This window comes from Convolutriloba macropyga, chromosome 9 (genome assembly GCF_964194025.1).
Source record: "Convolutriloba macropyga chromosome 9, txConMacr16.3, whole genome shotgun sequence".
NCBI lineage: Eukaryota > Metazoa > Xenacoelomorpha > Acoela > Convolutidae > Convolutriloba > Convolutriloba macropyga.
The window spans coordinates 30,845,960-30,866,863 of record NC_134476.1 but is presented as its reverse complement, the minus strand read 5'-3'; the positions used below and the strand labels follow the sequence as shown (position 1 = coordinate 30,866,863).

The 20,904-nt window shown below is 35.0% G+C and overlaps 1 protein-coding gene across 4 annotated transcripts in view; it reads right to left on the bottom strand.

The window, feature by feature from the left end:
* Positions 1-4,141: 4,141 nt before the first annotated feature.
* Positions 4,142-20,904, bottom strand: part of LOC142345726 (uncharacterized) — an 81,350-nt gene continuing 64,587 nt past the window's right edge. For 2 of the 4 annotated variants that reach the window (XM_075398009.1, XM_075398012.1), the window contains exons 7-10: positions 16,013-16,039; positions 10,599-10,613; positions 5,480-5,779; positions 4,142-4,955 (exon numbers count right to left, since the gene is read on the bottom strand). In XM_075398009.1, the coding sequence (XP_075254124.1) occupies positions 4,689-4,955; positions 5,480-5,779; positions 10,599-10,613; positions 16,013-16,039 (609 nt within the window). In that variant the 3' untranslated portion in view covers positions 4,142-4,688. The remainder of the gene's footprint in view (positions 4,956-5,479; positions 5,780-10,598; positions 10,614-16,012; positions 16,040-20,904) is intronic. The other 2 variants (XM_075398010.1, XM_075398011.1) reach the window with 2 other exon arrangements.

Genomic DNA, 20,904 nt, shown 5'->3' with positions numbered 1-20,904 from the left:
TTTCGCAAATAAGTCAGATATTGTAATTTAAAAACAAAGACGCACTCTTCGGTTCCGTCATCAGTGTTTCAGTTCTTTCCGGAGTCAATCATTGCAACTTTGATGGTTGAGCGAATCTTAAGCTTGACAGATATGCATGCAATAACTCATCATTGTAACTTTTTCCCGCAACAAATTGTAGCGGAAGTTACCAGCCCACATGTTTTCAAACATTTACGTTGTTTTGTCGTTCCAATTTCCAGTACAAACTCCATACAACAAATTCCCAGTACAACATATATCACTTTACTGAAAATCCATTTGTTATCTCCAGGACCATTTCAAATTGTTACGCAATTTAAAGAATAGACCACCTGCTTATGGGTACATGCCTGTTAAATGCCAATTATTAGCGTTGATGCAACAAAGTGCCTACACAGGAAGAAACTATTTCAAACTTTACGACCATTACATCCATTATGTGATATAAATTTTTGAAAAAATAGATGATTGCTAGGCTTCGACTAAGTCAAAATAAATTACGCTGTTTTTGGATCTGAGCTTAGAATAATTTTTCCTGTTTTGAAACCTGATTTCGAGACGTCTTGATAATTGATTTGTTTGCATCTTTTCTTTTGCCACTATTACAAAACATCAAATTGCTCCCAATGCAAGAAATTTAAACATTGAGCAACCTTCTCAAAAGCCTCGGAACTAGATGTGAGCTGAAATGTGATTTCTGAAGCTCAAAATTTATCTTTTTGGTAAATCAGTACTATATACTATATTTGGGGGCCGTTCAAATTAACAAATCAAATGTGCAACACTTTTGCAGTATTTTGTTTCATTTAACAATTGCATGCAGTCTTTATTGCTCTCAAATTGTTGTCGCTTCTTGCTACACTCCCAATAAGGTAGTCACGTATATTCAGAATATATAGACTAGGCTATAATCAAGCGGAGCTAGACCATGTGAGCGATAGTGGACCGCTGTCTAATTATACTACTCTCGCACACTTTGGGAATTTGCAAACGGGCCGTTTCCACCCAGTCCATTAACTAGAAACATTGTCGAGGGTATTGTCACTTTGTTTTTAAACATATCCGCGTGAGGTCGGGCGAACTACTCTCAAGCGACCATAGCAGTTGGCTTTTGTATTAACCAGCTGAGGCTTAGGGATGCTAGCATTAGGGCTTGTATTAGAAAGGAGAGCTGAGTGGCGGGGATGTTGGATTCGGAGGGCTGGACGGGGGGTCCAAATTCCCAGGTGGAGGAGGGTGGACGGTGGGAGTTAGGGGGAGTGTGGGGGTGTAGGGGTGAGTGGAAGGGGGCGAATGGGGGTTAAAACTTGCAAGATTAAAAACCATCCTCCACATCAAGAAATTGTCTGAAAACATGGTGAATCGCATACTTGTAAGGCTCTAAGAGCTGCTTAGCCACGTAATGCCCACTGTGTTTTACCTGTCTATCCCGTTTCTGAGGACGAGGGTGAGATGAAAACGCGGCCTTGCAAAAAATCGCATTTAAGATTACAGGACTAATATAATTGCTTAACACTTTGAGAGCAATTAGAAAGATAACAGTTCATTTAAAACAAAATTTTTGCCGCCCAATTGATACATCGTCCCGTAGAAACGCCTCTAATATATTATTGAACCAAAAATACATTTTTTGGGTAATCGTCTCGGACAAAAAACTTGACTGCTTCAAATATCCAAAAAAAAATAAAAAAGATTCTTGTCTAGAGATTTAACTCTCCACCAGAAAAATTTGATCAAGTGAAAATGCCGTTTTTTTCAAAAATCCAATTACACGGTGTATAAATTTTCAAGGATAGCAATTTCCATTTGCCACTCTATAAAAACTATTCTTCAAAGTATTAATCGGAGGTATGTTTGTTGAAAGTTCTATTTGATAAGAAATCAAGCACCCACCACGATCCGTCAGTCATTGCAAGGTTTCTTTTTCGTTGCACGAGTTTTGTCGTCTTCTAGACAGTTAATTAACCTTCTATTGAGTTGATCCCTCAAAAGCTATCAAGGTTATATATTTAATAGCAGTTTTTGGAAGTACTTCTCGCAAAAAGTAACCAATTTATAGTACTATTGCAAAGAGATTCGTAACTATTGCAAAGTTTCTAAAATATAGCTGGCAGATTGCTGGAAAATAGCCTCAATAACTTCGTAGACCTCCAGTCTTAAAAAAAACACTTAAAACAAACTGAACAAAAAAATTAATAGTTTCATTAAAGGCTGAGATGCTTTATTTTGATTAAGAATCTGTATAATTTATTGCTGCCTCTATTAGCTGCTCTCTAATAACATTCAATTAGAGGGACACACATTCACCTGAACTCATCTCGTTGAATTACAGTAAAGAAAAACAAATTTCAGAAAGAGGAAGTCATTTTTGTGAGCGAGATAAGTCACGTATCACCAAAAACTTAATCACGTGAATGAACAAAAAACTCGCTCCACTAAGAGTGAGAAATGACGTCACACACGCACTCCAAATAAAATTGCATGAACGATTGAACAAAAAATAGTGATTGTGACGTCGTATGGTTGTAACAAAAATCTTGACCACGAAATAAAAAACAGCAGGACAAGTCCTGACGTACAATTCAAAGAATTTTTATTGACTAAACAAAAAAATTGACCTAAAGCAGACTATGAGTGAATTGGAAAAACTATTTTAATAAAAAATTAGGTAAAAAAATGTAAAAACAATCAAAGTCAAAATACCGCATGTGAACAAATAACCAATAGCGAGAAAAAGAAATTTGTTTCAAACAAAACTAGGCCTAGAATTAACAATGAACGAATACGGAAAACCATTTATAAAAAAAACCAATCCAAAAAATTGAAAAAATAGTAATATCAAAGTGAAATAAATTGCCGCGTGTGAACAAAAATTACTAGTTAGAAAGCAAATTTTTGTTCGATCACCGTTTTCTCTCTACATTAAAATTAGAATGAAAAATTTTAACGGCGCCAAACCACGCGCTTTTTCGCTCCACTTCCTGTTTGGGCGTGACGAAAATCACTACTACAATTTGACTTCAAAAATCATGAAATTATGTAAACAAGACAACGCCCCAGTACAATTCAAATTCTTTGAACTGTAAAAAACCAAGGGAAGACATATAATAGCCCCAGCTATCTTTGTGCGGCTATTAAAACATAGCCGGCAGATTGCCGGAATAGCTGCGAAATAATAGACCTGCGTGCCATATAATAGAGATAGAAACAGATAAAGATCTAAATTGACAAAAACATTGACGCCGCTCAAAAAACTAGGTAAAAAACATTCAGCGATAAATTAATAAAGCTTGTTAAAATTCATTCCGCAGAAGCCTCTTATTAGGGACCTTTACTGTACAAATGAGTTCCTTTGTCCTTAAACAAATCCAATTTAAACTTAAGTTTTAAAGCGCAAAAGTCATTTTATTGAGTGAGGTAAGTCACGTATGATCAAAATTTAATCACGCAAATAACCTAAAGTTTTGCTAAAGCGAGCGAGAAATGACGTCACGCGCGCAAATGCCGTTAGTGAGAGGAAGAAGTAATTCAGAAAATTTGACTTTTTCAGCTTTGCTGTGTGAACAAATGTAAAACGAAAAAAGAGCGTCAGACGACGAAACAAAAAAACATAGCAGGACAAGTCCTGACGTACAATTCAAAGAATTTTCATTGACTAAACAGAAAACTAGACCTAGAACGGACTATGAATGGATTGGTTAAACCATTTAGAAAAAAATCCGACCCAAAAAAACGAAAAAACAGTAAAAATCAAAGTCAAATTGCCGCATGTGAACAAAAAACCACTAGCGAGAAAGCGAATTTTTGTTCAAACACCGTTTTCTCACTCTACTTTAAATTTGGAGCGTAAAAAATTCACGCCGCAAAACCACTCGCTTTTTAGCTCCACTTCCTGTTTCGGCGTGACCAAAATCACTACTCCAATTTGACTTCAAAAATCATGAAAATGTGTGAACAGATCTTAAAAAAAAAGACAGCGCCCCAATACAATTCAAATTCTTTGAATTGTAAAAAACCAAGAGCACCGCAATATAGCTTCGCTCAGCTTACAGCTTCGCAGTTATAACAAACGGTAAAAGCAGTTATATACAATCGCCACGACTACCAAGAAAAAGATCAATTATTGGGTATATTAATTGGGCAAACAGTGGTATGTACAGTTGCACAGGGCATAAAAATATTCACATCTACTTTTTAAATTAATTTATAGACCATAATTCACATTAGCTGCAATTCATAAAAATATTTTATTGAGAGAAACCTTTACCCAATTGTACAATAACTTAGCGCAGAACAAATTTAACAAAGGGTGTTAGAGCCTATCAACAAGAGAGACGAAAATCATTCATAGTAGCAAGGCGAAGCAATTTAAGTTACCGTCTAAACGTATCGAGCCTTCATCAGACAATCTAGCTGTTTCCAACTGTTTATTCAACTTCTTTCCCCCGTTTCTTTTGTCGGAATATAAATAATCAGTTATAACCAAACTAATCGTAACCTGTCTTGTCTGATTCTTTCCACCTTGAAGTCAATTTAAATATTTAATCATTTTTTATTACAGTTATCGAAGTTTCCATTTTCAACTTCATGTTTCAAGGCAATGTATCACAACGATGATAATCACAACGTGTAAAGATGTTGAAATTTAGAAACGGAACATGGAACAATTAAAGAACATCAATAACCAGGAGTGCGGGAAGCACCAAGTCCACTTTATTGACCCACAAGTTGGCACAAGGAGCGTGGTACTTTCGTCCACCAAAGGACAAGCAATAGAGAGATCGATCCACATTTCTGCTAGATTCTTCTTTACTGCTTTTGTCATCCTCGATTGCTCTTAGAAGACATACACCGCAAGCTTCTGCTCCGAAGGTTGCAGTTGCGGGTGTGCATTCTTCGTTGGTTGAGGACAAGTAAACTGATGAAGTCAGCACCTAGATATAAAACCACCAACTGAATATTTAATTGCAAATACCATAATCTTCATAAAAGGAACTACGCTAAGGCCAACCAGAGCCATGCTAAACTTGAAAATGAGTATGGAAAACTTCAACGGTATTGATTTTGAACTTGAGTGAAAATTCAGCGAAAACGTCTTTTTGATTCAAATCACTCTAAGAGCTTTTTGCTCGGAAGACACAATGCTCACAATAACTCAGCGAATAGATTTTCCTCGTCAATTTATGACAGTATAGCGTTCATGACAATCACTAAGAGGATCACGCCTACACGTATAACTGGTGAGCATAATTCTAGACTTTTATAGCCACTTACAAACATACTGCTAGTCACATAAATTCATTCCTACAACCAGTGGACTACGCAACAATGACGCTCGAGTACTCTCCCTTTAATGTATTCTTCATCACATATATAGACCAACTTGGTACAATAACGCGCAGCCCAGTTAAGCTCAAAGTATTTAGACCCTTTTTGACGATGAGAAATTTTCACCTACCTCTTCTGGGAAAAACTGTTTGAGCTCACTCCAGGCTTGAGCAATTCTGTCAAATATCTGTGTGAGAGCGTCATCGTACAGTTTTGCCACGGTGAATGATCGTTTGATTCTCACCACAACACCATACACTAGACAAAGCCCAGTACAGAAAGAACTCCACTGTTTACTGCTCATCACTTCGCTTTTCACAAGTTCGTTGTCTTCCTGTTGCACCGCTTCAAGGCCACACCTCATAATCTCTTCACATTCAGTCACAAGTTTCAACCATACTTTTCTCTGCCGAGTGCCGTCACTGAACGCCTGCGCAAAACGAAACTATTAGAAACCTTTTGATACACCACAACGTGTATCATGCTTAACATGAAACAAAAAATTGGATTTAATTTTGTTTTGGACCTCAACCTTATAAGGCTTAGAACATTGATGTGCGCCCAATATCAACATAGGTATACTGAAGAAGAACATTATAAAAAATTAGATCAAAAAGATTAAAATTAAGCAAATTTCAATCTACGGCTGATGTTTGCTCAAAATAATTGCAAATATCACACCTCTGAACAAAAATTTTTTCACACCATGGTTTTTCTGTTTCTACAGGGTCAGGGAAATAATGCAGAAAAAGAAATTGCAAATATTAAATCAAACTGATAAATTAAATCAAAAAGTAGTAAGGGTTTCTCTGCGGCACATTTGAACAAATATGCGGTATGCATTTAAAAACATATTTGAAAATATAAAATGAACAAGGCGGCTCGGTAATGTGCGATGGCACATAAGGTTCCGACCCCGCCCATCCACAATTTTGGCATAATTGTCTACCAAATGAGAAACAGATGGAAAAACCCAAAAATATTTTTTGCGAATCCCAAAAAAGTCCAATTCTTTTTCAAAAAATTCTGTATGAACGCTAAGATAAATACGCAAATAACTCAGTGGAGTGAAAATTGATGCATTAGAATGCTGTAATATGTCAATATTAAGAAAGCGAGTCAAGACGAACAGCAAAATCAAACAACAACAACAACAAACATTAATTACATCAAAAAATTTGTCCCTCTTAAAAACTAAATTTGATAACAAAATCAACATACCGTCAGATAAATCTAAAACTAAACAAAAATAACTTATAAATCACCAGAAAACATATGCGACCAGTCCATAAAAAGGTTTGGTAACAATTATACAAAAAAGAACAAAAACAGTAAAGTAAAAAAATTAACTTATTTTTTGAAACAGTTAACTACAAAGTAATAAATACCATTATGAATCAATTAATATTACCACAAATTTACGATTACCACTGTTTCTATAGAAGGGCATTAGGACCTGTCCTTATTCATTTTTTAAAGCGGCTAAAAAGAACAACAAAAAAACAAACAAAATTTCAATTGAAACTTGCCAGAAAACGCTGTCTAAACCGTCAAGCCATATTTTGGCCCTCAAAATATATTCGATTGCGCCGTCTTCACACAGCTATAATGTATTACGTGGCCATTCATTAGTAAGACTAAGTAACAAGTAGACAAAAAAGCGAAGTGCTAAAGTAATACTTTTATTTTTTTTTGCGAAACAAAATTACATTCAATGTCATGAAAGGCATTAATTACAAAAAGAACTAGTTAAATAGGGTTGTATATTCATGAAAAAGAAGCCCTCGAGACCTGCAATTATCCAGAATATTTCTTGCATCTACAAAAATAACGTCAAATATGACAAAAATCAAATTAATTTACTTTTTTTTGTGAAAAACCGGTGTCGAAGCCAGTAAGGTCATAAAAAATTCTTTAAAAAAAGATTTTGGGACAACAATCCCTTTTGTTCCCTTGACACCCATAATGTCATATTTGACCTGTAATTAACTAACGAGATTAGGTAACAAAAAGAAACATAAAAAGAACAAAATTTCGAAATTGAAAAGTTTTTTTTTAATTTTGGAAAACGATTGTTTTCAAAGTCATGAAAGCCATCAGCTATCTACTAATATCAGACTATCGACTCATCTATTATCGGTTCTTCTATTTTTCCATGAAAAGCCAATGAAAGCTATCACTATACAGGAAATTTCATACGACCGAAACGACAAAGTATAAATGACAGTTGGACACAAAATTAAAAAATTCAATTGATTTCTTCAAGAAGGAGGCGTCGAGGCCGTTAAAACGATGATGTATATCTTTCAGGATTTTGATATGTTCAATTGTGCCTTATTCTGAATGCTAATAAGGTGACATGAGAACTGTCAATAATGTGATAATTTGACAAAATTAGAAAACGTGAAAAACTGGCAAATATCAAAACAAACAAAAATCTGAAATCTTGTAGTATCAAACCCAGAAAACAATAACTTCAGGCTTAAAACTGCAACCGATAATAAATGTTAAATCAGTAGAAAGAAGAAGCAGTCTTTCTTTGCTGACACTAAGCTGGAAGTTGAACAAATTAAGAAAAAAATAGAGGAAAAGTTAATTAAGCCATTATTTATTGAAAAGTCAATTATTTTTAAAAATAGAAACGACCATAAACTTTCAATTAAAAAATTAAATGCATAAGTTTGGAGCTGCTTAGCAAGCGAATTGGTTGGACCTATCACTCCTGAGCTTTGATTTGATATGTTCTGTTCTTTATTATTAAAAAAAAGTCTTTTTTTAAAAAAAAAGAAAGACCGACTGATTACAAACCAATTTTTTTGGATTGTAACAGTCCAAGAATGGCCCAAAACTAGCCCTGCTAATACTTATTGTCCATTAGGAACAAATGATTTTTCGAATGTTGTAGATATAGATAATTTGTTAGTTGAAAACTCAAAATAAATTCTGCATTTTTGATAATCAACGAGTAAAGTTAGCAAAAAACGGCAAAGTTTTAACTACAGTGCACTCTCAGCGAACTCTGAAGTAGAAATAGCCCCACTCTGAGTCTACAAAGATTGTATGAGTGTTGTTTTGGGGGTGTACTGTCGGCAAATTTAATCAAAGTGGACTAAAGTAGCTTATTTCGTGCTGTTTTTGATGAAAAAGGCTAAATTTTGAAATGTTTATCCAGGTTTTTTGACCAAAAAAATTAAATCAAAACAATCAACAATGCTTGTTCGTCTTCAAAAATAAAATGAACGACACTATTCTTAAAAATTATAACAAATTTTAGCAAAATTTACGAAAATTTAGGCAAACATTCCGGAAAAAGTGAATAAAAACAACGTGAATTCACTCTACTTTTCTTAGAAGTTTAAACCTCGATAACTCCCTGTAGAAAACGAAAATTAAAAAAATCTTTTTAATTCCATATTCTACGCTGCACGAGCTTTCTAATGATACCACTCTCAACTCTCTACGATGAATATATCGATCGGCGAAAATTCACGGAACAAAAAAAAACCCATTTGAGTATATAGTTCCTCCCCCCTCAAGAGGGTCGGAACAATAAGAATGAGCTTTGGTGAGAAACTGACATTTTTCAATGAACTCAGATTGACATAACTAACAACCCGTGTTCATGCAACTGAACGGTTACAGGACAACTTAACCAATGCCAAAATAAGAAAATGTGCACGCACAACCACCCAAAAATACAACACTCATTGAGGAACTTGGTTTAATCTGATCTTAGTCTCCAATAATCCGATTATGACATAAAGAAATATAATTTGCTGATGTAAGTCTTGGTATCAAAGTAAGTATAAATGTGAACTTTTGGGTATTTTTACACATTAAGTTATTTGTCATCGGGCAATAACTCAAAGACCTTCAACAAATTATCCTCCTTAGCATTCACTTCCACTTCTCGCCAATTTCTGCCACTTGAAAAGAAAAAACACAAACCGACTAACGTCGGATGAAATGCTCGCGAACGACAGGCGGGGGATTTAATTTAAGGATGGAGCTTAGAATTTGTTGGGCGCAAAAACTTGGACCTGATAGGTGTTCAACCCCGCGACCTCCTGGACAGCAGTCACAAATCTTAACCACTAAACCACAACTGCGCTATTACTCAACCACTAACAATCACTTTTATATTAGCAAAAAACTTCATTTCAGAAAGAGAGCAATTGAAATCACTCAAAAATGAAGGAATGAAGCTTGAAAAAGTCACAATGCTCTAGAACAAAACCGCAAATGGTCGAGCAAAAATTTTGCATAAAAATATCAACACGTTTACAAAAATTGCTCCAAACTTCGTTCGAGAGCAATTAATAACTTCGTTTGAGAGCAATTAATAACTTCGTTCGAGAGCAATTAAGCTTTTGAGTGAGGAGGGTCCAAATCGCAAAATCATTTGCTTTGATTTTATGTCTTCTCATCAGCTTTGATTAATTGTACACTAATAGACTAGCGCATCTCTAAGAGAGGTGCCAAGCGAGTTATGCCCTCCGGCCTTTACCTGTTAATTCCGTTTTTGAGGACCAAAAGTTAAAAACGTTAAACATAACCGACTAACGTCGGGCGAATTGCTCTCAAACGACCGGCGAGCGGTTGGCTTGGTCAGTAGCTAGCCACGGGGGGGGGGGGGGGGTGCACCGGGGGCTGCACTGGGTAGCTAAGTGCACATAATGTCCGCTGGGCGCTACCTGTTTATCCCGTTTTTGAGGACGAAAAGTCAAAAGCGTCAGACGAAAAATCGGTCGAGCGAAAAATCGCATAAAAAAAGACCGACAGGACTAATATAATTGCTACAAACTTCGTTTGAGAGCAATTAAACGAGAAATCGACGAAGCGAAAAAATCGGAGTTAAAAGACTTCAAGAGTAATATAATTGCAATAAACTTGGCTTAGGAACAATCAAACAATAGCTTAGCCATAATTGTAGCGGTGGTGAATAGGTGATGTGATAAATTCATGACGGAACAATTAAATTACAAAATTCAAAACAGTGAGATGAAGTCACTTATAATGATTCAAGATTGATCAAAGTATCGTGTGCATTGAAATGAATTTTGATGGGTTGTATGAGTTGCTTATGAGAACTCCGCAATTTCCAAGATTTCGCGACTACAGTCAATTTCAGATCCAGGTACGATGATAGTGACTGGAACTACAAATTTGTTGTAACAAACTGGTGAAAAATCAGACAAATGAATTCATGAGTACAAACGCAGTTCAAATGGTATATAGAAAAACTTTACTTTTCCAGGGATTCTCTAAAATAAATTGTGAACAAAAATAAACTTGTAACGAAGCAAAAAGCGTTTGAAGAGGATTTCTGAAATGATTCCGATGAAAAAAGAACAAACAAGGAGGCTCGTTAATGTGCGTTCGCACATTAGGTTCCAACCCGAGCTGATCTACATTTTTGACTTAATTGTCAACCAAATGAAGAGAACCAAAAACAGATGTTTGGGTTTTAAAAAATCGTTTCGCAATCCAAACTACTAATTGAATTCCACAATGCCATGCCTCATTACAGTGCTCACGAGATCTACCAAAAAGAAGACTACGAGAAAAAACAAACAAAATAAGCAAAACTAAAAAAAATTAACGGCAAAAAGTCAATACCTAAAAGTAAAAGCACCTATTAAACAACGTCAAATTGAAATCCGATGAAAACATTAACTGCACAAATTTTCTTTTATCTTAACTATACAGCAGATTTGATTTTTCCTTAATGAGATTAGTAACAAGTAAAAGGAAAAAATAATGAGGCCAAATCCAAAAATCTATCAACATTTTTTCTTAAAAATCAATAGCTTTTAACAAAATAATTCTTGACAAATTTACTAAAAAGTCATTTTGAAACTGACAGGGCTTGTCTTTGGTTAGACTGAGCCATAGAAACGGACTAAAGATAAAGAAAAGCTCAAGAAAATACAAATAATCTGCGAAAATACAAATTGTTGAAGCCATTAAAATCATCAGCTATTATCTAAATGTATTTTTTAAATTCAATTGTTATCAATACTAATTGAGCTAAAAGTACATTGAACAATTAAACAAGTTCACTTGGGCCTCAGTTGGAAATAATTGTGCTCTGTTATTACGCGAATAAGGTAAAAGAAAAAAATTGAACACTCACAAAACATTTATGAAAACGCATATTGTCCACAAACAATACTTCAGTTATGACAAAATAAAAACAGAAAGTTTAAATTTTGAATCACAAGGAGTTTGATGGGACTTCTCAATGATGAGCAACAGTAAAAATTTGACGAAAAAAAACAAACTACAAAATAACTATACAAATTACAAAGAACGAAAAAATAAAATTTGAAAACGAATAATATCATAAACTTTAAGACCAATGACAATGAAATGACTGCATAGAGTAATATCATTCATTCAATCTTCAATTAGAAGCTTATGAGACCTCTCAGCATTTTACGACTACACAAAGAAAAAAGAAACATCAAATTCTAAAAATATGAGACAAAAGTCTCGAAGCCCTTAAAAAAAGAACTTTTCAGAACAAACGTTTCTATTTACAATGATTTTTTTGAAAACAATAGGATTCTTTTTTCTTTAACTATGAGACTTCAAAAAATCAACAAATATGAACAAAAACTTTAAAATCACGAAATCTTTAATAAAACCCGTAGTATCAACATTAATTTCAATAGTTTTCAAACGAAGTCAGCAAATACGCTACCTTATGCCAAGAAGGGAAGTGAATGCTTTTTGTATTTGACCAGTCTTCAATAAGACATCAGAATAAGTCTTATGACTAAGAAAACAATACAAAACACAGGCAAAAACCAAAAATTCATTAGAAAAGTGCGAGAAGAAAGTGTCGAACCAATTTAATCTTCAAGCTTTTCTATTGAAAACTCTATCCATGATTTTTGTAACGTCTTATTTGAGGCAATGGTAACTAACAATATTAGGATAATGTGATAAGATTCCAAACGGAAACAAAATTATGACAAAAAAATGTCCAAAAACTAATAAAATATATATGAAAACTCGCCGCATCGAAGTCATAAGGCCAATAAAACAGCTAACCATATTAATTGTGGTTGAAGTAGAAAAGACGGGGGTACTGTCTTTACTGAGACTGACTTAGAGTTCAAAAAATAAGTTTAAGATCGGCTACTGTTCAAAACAAAATTTCCAAAAACTAATTTTTAGGTCTCAACAACCATTAGCTGTTCACTCAAAGCACTAGATAGGTTCACTTAATGCTCACTAGGAAGACTATTCCACTTTTAGTCAACGTGTCTATGGCATAGGACTTCAAAAATGCAGTAAAATCTTAAAGAAAATCAAACTTTCTATAAAAAAACGAACACTCAGAGTCGAAGCCAAATAAAATATGCGCGGTTCCTTGAAAGCTAATTTTGTTTCAATGGCCATCATTGGACTTAGAATGAGGTTTGTCATTAACGGAAACTAGATATAAAAGGTGACTATTCTCTTAGTGTCTTAAAAGAACAAAGAATTATGAAAATTTTTCTCAACAACAACAGCTCTCAAATAGAATTCGATTTTTTGTATAGTAAATTTCCCTACGAAACCATTACTAGTCTTTTTAATCGTCCATTGGCAACGCCAAAATGATGCATTTCAAAAACCGTCAAAGGTAATTTTAAATTAAAATTTTAATAGAAAAAACGTTAATTCGAACAAAAATTACGCTAAAAGTGAACAAAGTGAACCAAATATCCCGTGATCACATGAAACTTTTAACCTCGATAACTCCTCGAAAAAAAAACGAAATTCAAAAGAAATCTTTTTAATTTTGAATTCTACGCTGAACCAGCTTTTTAATGATACCACTCACATTTCTCTACGATGAAAATATCGATCCGCCAAAATTGTCAGAACAAAAAAAGCCCATTTGAGTATATAGTTTCTCCCCCCATAAGTGGGGTCGGAACAGTAACTACAGTCATCCAACTTAAAAAAAGGAAAAGGAGCAAATATAGCACCCAAAAAAGTTTATCAGAACTTCACAAAAGAGTTCAGCTTTCTCAAATTCATTCACCTTTCCAAATAAATCTTACAAAAGAAAATGAAAAGGGCATTTGTTAATCAGCCCATTTCTTATTTGAAAAAATTTCAAACTCAATAAGTGTTTTCAAACAAAGTTTTCTAGCCTTGTTAGTAAATAAATCAAATAACTGATAATTTAAAAATTTGCAAAATATTGAAAATTTTTTTCAAAAAGCTTCCAGATTTTGCAGTGAAAATGTTCAAAACCATTTTATGTCTCTGGAGTTATGTAAAGTAACCTATCTGAAAGACTTGAAAAGCTTCGTTGGCCAGTAATGATCGTTAGACTCGGAAAAGGACAAAAAGTCAAAAATTTTGAAAACAATTGCAAATAATAAAATGTTGCTAAAATTCAAGATATTAAAATCTTCAAAACCAATTCATTCTCTCAAGAGATTATCCATTATCCCTATTGCAAGCCTTTAACAGTTTCACTGGCTCATAAAGAACCATAAATTGGAACATAATAATTTTAAAAATTTGAAATAAAAATTATCAAAAAACTGCTAAAGGTGGAGTCATCAAAAGATTGATACCCATTCTGTTAGTTCTAGAAACTATGCGACAGCTTATTATCAAGCCTTGGAGAGGGCAAACATTTTCTAAAAATTGCTGATACTAAAAACATCCCATTGAAAAACATCCCATTGAAGTTAGAAGCCATGAAGTAACCTATAAGCAATTCCTAGAAGAGATTATGTGGCTCTTGAGGCTAGAGAAGCCTAAAAATGACAAAAAAAATCGTAAAAAATTGCAAGTTGCATAAAAAACTGCTGAAAATTGTGATAATAAAAGTTAAAAACTAATCCATGACCTAAAAAGATTGTCCCATAACTTATTATCAAACCCTAACGGAGACTTGTTAATCTGAAAAACCTGAATAAAGACAATAAAAGTCAAAATATCGAAACGATGGCAAATTTTGTAAATAAAAATGCTAAAATTCGAGGTGTTGAAATCTTGAAAAGGATTCCATTACAATTAGAAACTATACAGTAGCCTATTGTCAAACCCTAGAGGAGGTTCCTCGGCCCTTCAGGCCAGAAAAACCTAAAAACTGAAAAAAAAATTGCAAAAAAAAATTGAAAAAAACGCAAGTTTTATCAAAAAACTGCTAAAGTTTGTGATTCAAAAATTGAAAACTAAACCATGGCAAACAAAATTTTTTCAGTAAGTTATTTTCAAACCCATAAGGACGTTTTCTGGCCCCTGCGTGTGGAAAGATGTGAGAAATGAAAAATAAACTAAAATTTTTTAAAATTTGCACGTTTTGTCAAGAAAAAATGCTGAAATTCCTGATTTTAAGATGTTGAAACCATTCCACTACCACTAGAAACTATGCCGTAACTTTTTGTAAAAGTCTGGAGGAGGTTCCTTGACAAGTAGGGCTGAAAGAACTCAACAGATAACAAAAATTTTCAAAAAGCTTGAAAAAATTTGTGAACATAACCGACTAATGTCTGTCGAATTGTTCTCAAACGACCGGCGAGGGAAGGGGGGTGCACCGGGGGCAACAGTGGGTTGGGGGGCAACAGCGCGGTGGGGGTGGAGGCAATAGTGGGGGTCTCAACCTCTAAGAACCGCCCTTCACACCATAAGTATAAGTCTCCAAAACAGTTTGAGCTAAAACAGAGCTGAAAGGCTCTGAGAGCACTTAATGCCCGCTGGGCGCTACCTGTTTATCCCGTTTTTGAGGACGAAAAGTCAAAAGCGTCAGACGAAAAATCGGTCGAGCGAAAAATCGCATAAAAAAGACCGACAGGACTAATATAATTGCTACAAACTTCGTTTGAGAGCAATTAAAAAATGAAGCAGGACAAGTCCTGGCCTACAATTCAAACAATTTTTATTACGCAAAACAAATAGAAGTAAAAATGACTAGGAACGACACTACTCCAATTTGAATTCAAAATCATCAAAATGTGTCAACAGATCTTAAAAAAAGACAGCATCCAAATACAATTCAAATTCTTTGCATTGTAAGAAACCAAGGGAAAGCCAATAATAGCTCGATATGGCAACTATTAAAAAATATCAGAGCTGCAAAATTTGCTACAAAAAGCCGCTCGAAATAGACTTGAAACTACTTTAGCATTAATTGAACTTGACATAAACTCAATGAACGCAAGCACAAAAAACTGCTCTTTCCAGAAATTGTTTAACTCAGTAATTAGATTAGAAAAACTTGCCAGAAATTTGTCCAAAACTTGCCAAAACATTGCTTGATTAACAACCCGATATTTTCGGTTTTTGTCCCATACGCTATGCCCCCCCCCCCCCCCCCCCTTGAGCAGGTGCCCTTACATAGTAAATCATTTTGGGGAAATAAGGAACGTGGTTTTGCGGCCCAAAGAAGCACGGGGGTTTCAATTAAAGTTTCTTTAAGGCAGGACGGGGTTGGTTGAAGCCTACTTCAGCAGTCAGGGGCTATAACATTACTAAAGGACTTTGGCTGCTTTCTGTAGCTTACATCACCAAAAAATGAATCAAATTTGAGCACTGTACTTTAATGCAATTGCAAACATAAGGAAGCATAATAAATAAAGACAAACTAGCTCACAATTACGACTAAATGAGTGCAATGTAATGATTAAGATCAGCAAATTCAATTTACCTTATCGACGTTGTCGAATGCGAAATTCTGGAAACATAACTATCATGACTCGACGCTCAGCATTGGACAAAAAGTAACAAAAGGAACGTGAACCGTTTCCTAACTTCACCCGGGCTTGATCGTGATATCAATAATTGATTTTTTTTCGCACCCGTTAAATAGTGTCAATCAATCGTAATGCTGAGTGCCATCTCTGTAAGTTACACAAACCAATGTCAACCCGAAAACGATTTAGTTAGTTGACACAAGCTTGGGAAAATTAACATTTTGTACACAGTGTACAAGGAAACGGATCCAACTAAACATTCAATTATAAAAACAACAATTGTAGCAACTAAAAACATTTTGGAGATGCTCTTGAAATAAATATTCACCGGTTCACTTTGTATTCAGAAATGCCAACCCTCCATTAAAGAGGTCATGAGATCTTTTCTTAGAACAGAATATTAGTAATTATAATAAACATAACCAAATAACGTCGGGCGAACTGCTCTCAAACGACAGCGAGCGGTTGGCTTCGTCAGAAGCTAGCCACGGTTTAGTGAGGCTAGCTTCAGCTTAACTGAAGGGGCGTGAGATGAGCGCAGCGGGGGGGGGGGTGCACCGCGGCGGGGCAGTGGGGAGTGCAACAGTGGGGGTGGGGTAGGGGGAACGGTGGGTGGGGGTCCTTGGCTTCACGGGGTGAACGATGCGCAGGGGTGGGCATTTAGGGGGCTGATGTGGTGGGCGGTGTGGGATCAATTTCTGATAACCGCCCTTCACACCATAAGTATAAGTCGCCAAAACAGTTTCTGTGAATCACATTCTTGGAAACTAGTGAGCTTAAAGGCTCTAAGAGAACTTAATGCCCACTGGGCGCTACCTCTTTATCCGGTTTCTAAGAACAAAAAAACAAATGGGTCATACCAAAAATCGGTCAAGCAAAAAATCTCAATCAGGATTAATATAATTGCTTAACTTCGTTTGAGAGCAATTAACAATTTCCCAAAAAAATAGTTAAGTCATATATGATTAAACATTTCTACTAAAATTCAGTGTTAGGGAGCGTAAAAAATGATGACATCACGCCACATTACAGCAGATGAAGTGCAGCATCAATAGAAGAGTTATATTTTCGCAGCGAAACCTTTTTTTGTCTCTGGAGTTCCGACATGTACCCCATCTGCAAGAATTAAAAAGTTTCGTGAGGCAGCAATGATCGTTATACTCAGGAAAGGTCAAAACTATTCAAATATTTTAAACAAACAATTGCAATTTTAAACAAGTCTTGCTAAAATGCGTGATATTAATATCTTCATAATCATTTCATTGTCTCCAGGGACTATCCAGCATCCCTAAGACAAAAGTGCAAGAATGGTCAAGCAAAAATTTTGCATAAAAGTAACATGTTTACAGAAACTGCCTCAAGAGCAATCGCAACTTCGTTACCATGAAAACTTTGTCCGAGACCAATTCAAAAAACAAAGCTGACAAATTGGCCGAAAATAGCAGCCGTTCACGCGCTTGATGCACATTGGGATTGAAACAGAAAAAGAAATAAAGATAGAAATTGACCGACTTTATAGTGTCCAAAAAGTGTTCTCATTTGGGGTACAATTTCAGTTCCATTCTCGAACTACAGTTAATTCAGCTTCTAAACTGAAAGCTATTAAGCTTAATACTGATGTCAGCTAGCAACCACTACAATGAACTTTGATATCCTAATGCACTATGACATAATGACCGGGCTTTATCGGTTCATCCAGTTTATTTTAGTTTTACTCCTTTGACATTGACCGTATTCACTACATTGCGTGATTCAATGCGTGAAAAAATTTAAAATCCATGCAGCTGAAACAGTGAGTTAGGTAAGTCAGAAGTCAAGCATGAAAATCGTGACTTATGTAAAACTAAATGTGATCAGGAGGTAAAGCGAATTTGAAAAATTGCGTACAATTCGGAGAATTTTCATTGATTAAACAAAAAACTAGAACTAGAACGGAATATGAGTGAATTGAGAAAACCATTTAAAAAAAAATTAGATCAAGAAAAAAACAGAAAATCAAGTTAAAACGCCGCATGTGATCAAAAACCACTTGGGAGAAACGAGAAAGAGAATATTGTTTCAAACAAAATACCTAGGCCTAGAATGAACAATGAATGGATTGAAAAATCATTAAGAAAAAAATCCGATCCAAAAAATCAAAACAGTAAAATCAAAGTGAAATTGCCGCATAAACTAAAAATTACTTTTGTTCGAACACCGTTCTCTCACTGTACTTCAAAATTAGGGTAAAAATTTTCAAGTCGCAAAGCCGCTTGCTTTTTCGCTCCACTTCCTGTTTCGGGGTGACCAAAATCACTACTCCAATTTGACTTCACAAATCATGAAAACGTGTGCACAGATCTTAAAAAAGGACATCGCCATCAAAATTCAAATTCTTGGAATTGCAAAAAAAGAGAGCGTATATATAATTGCCGTTGGGAGCCTGACGGTGGCTAATAATAACTGTCGTAAAAAAGTCATTCGCTCAACGCAGTACCTGAAGTTTTCTCGCTCAGCAAAAGAGATATTTAGATCACTTTCGTTTGTAGATAAAAACATAACCGACTCACGTCGGGCGAAATACTCTCAAACTCCGTCTAGAGCTAGCTCACAGATTTCGCAGTGAAAATTTTGAAACTTTGAAAACAACCGCAAACTTTAACAAAATCTTGCAAAACTTTGAAAACAACCGCAAACTTTAACAAAATCTTGCAAAAATTTGATATATTAAAATCTTCAAAACCAATTCACTGTCTCAAGAGACTATCCAATATCCCTATTTCAAGCTTAAAATAGTTCACTGGCTCAAAAAGATCCAGAAACTTGGAACATGATAACAATTTTCAGAAAAATTAATAATAATTTTAAAAAACGCTTAATCTGGAGTCATTAAAATATTGATAACCATTTTATTGACTCGAAAAACCATGTAGCAGTTTATAATCAAACCTTGGAGTAGGTCGCTGGGACCCTGGTGCCGGAAAAACGATAAAAATTCAAAAAGATTCCAAAAACCTTGAAAAAAATTGCAAACATTTTAAAATTGCTGATACTAAAATCTTGAAAAACATTGCATTACATCTAGAAGCTATGCAAAAACCTATAATCAAACCCCAGAAGAGAAGAGGTTATGTGGCACTTGAGGCTGAAGAAACCTAAAAAAATGACAAAATTTCAAAAAATTTGAAAAAAATGCAAGTTGCATAAAAAACTGTTAAAATTTGTGATAAGTTCAAAACTAACCCTTGGCGGAACTTTATAGTAACTTATGAACAAACCCTAATTGAGATTTTCTGTTAGGCTGAAAAACCTGAAAAATGACAATAAATGTCGAAAAAATTGAAAAGCTAAAATTCGTGGTGTTGAAATCTTGAAAAACATTCCATTACATTTAAAAATACTACAGTAACCTATTGTAAAACCCTAGAGAAGATTCTTCAGCTCTTGAGTCTGGAGAATCCTAAAAAACCGACAAAAATTTTCAAAAAAACTTGAAAAAAATGCAAGTTTTATAAAAAAAAAATTTGCTAAAATCAGTTATATTAAAAAACTGAAGGCTAATCCATGGCATATAAAAACTTTTCAGTAACTTATTATCAAACCCACAAGGGCGTTTTCTGGCCCCTGCGTAAGGAAAGACACGAATAATGAAAAATAATTGTCAAAAAAATAGAAAATTGCACGTTTTGTCAAAAAAACGCTGAAATTCGTGATTTTAAGGTGTTGAAACCATTCCACTACCAGTAAACTATGCAATAACTTTTTTTTATAAAACTGCTGACCAACAAAAACTTTCCAGTAATTTAATATCAAACCCTAACGGAGGCTTTTTGACCCTTGAGGCTCAAACAATCTTGAATAATGACTATAAATGTTAATCAATTGGAAAAAAATATCAAAAATATGCTAAAATTCGTGATGTTAAAATCTCGCAAGACATTTCATTTACGCTAGAAATTATTCAGTATACCCTGTTTTCAAACCCTAGAGGAGGTTCCTTGGCTTTTGAGGCTAAAAAATCCTAAAAAATAAAAAGTTTTATCACAAAATTGCTAAAACTTGTGACATCAAAAAGTTGAAAAACTATTCCATGGCCAATAAAAATTTGTCATTAACTCATTATCAAACCCCTTAGGAGATTTTCTGGCCCATGGGTCTAGAATAAATGTCAAATCAGAAAAAATAAATGTCAAAAAAGTTGAAATTGACCGTTTTGTCAAACGATTGGTAAAATTCGTGATGTTAAAATGTTGAAACCATTCCATTACCACTAGAAACAATGCAGTAACCTATTATGAAACTCTAGAGGAGGTTCCTTGACACCTAGGGCTGATAAAAACAAAAATTTTCAAAAAGCGTGAAAAAAAATTCAAAATAGTAGCGGTTATTCGTCAGTAGCTAGCCACGGGAGGGGAGTCCTCCGGGGCTGATGGGGGGGGGGGGGGGTGGGGTGACAACACTGGGGTGGCGGAGGGGGGGGCAACAGCGCGGTGGGGGGTCAATAGGGGGGGGGGGGTCAACAGTGGGGGTGTCTTCAACCACTAAGAACCGCCCTTCACACCATAAGTATAAGTCTCCAAAACAGTTTGAGCTGAAACAGAGCTGAAAAGCTCTAAGAGCACTTAATGCCCGCTGGGCGCTACCTGTTTATCCCGTTTTTGAGGACAAAAAGTCAAAAGCGTAGGACGAAAAATCGTTCAAACAAAAAATCGCATTAAAAAAGACCGACAGGACTAATATAATTGCTACAAACTTCGTTTGAGAGCAATTATAAACGGCACCTGTACTTCAGGTACAAACTGTCAAGAGCACCGCAATATTACTTCGCCAATTTACTTCGCAGCTATAAGAACGATGTTATACACTG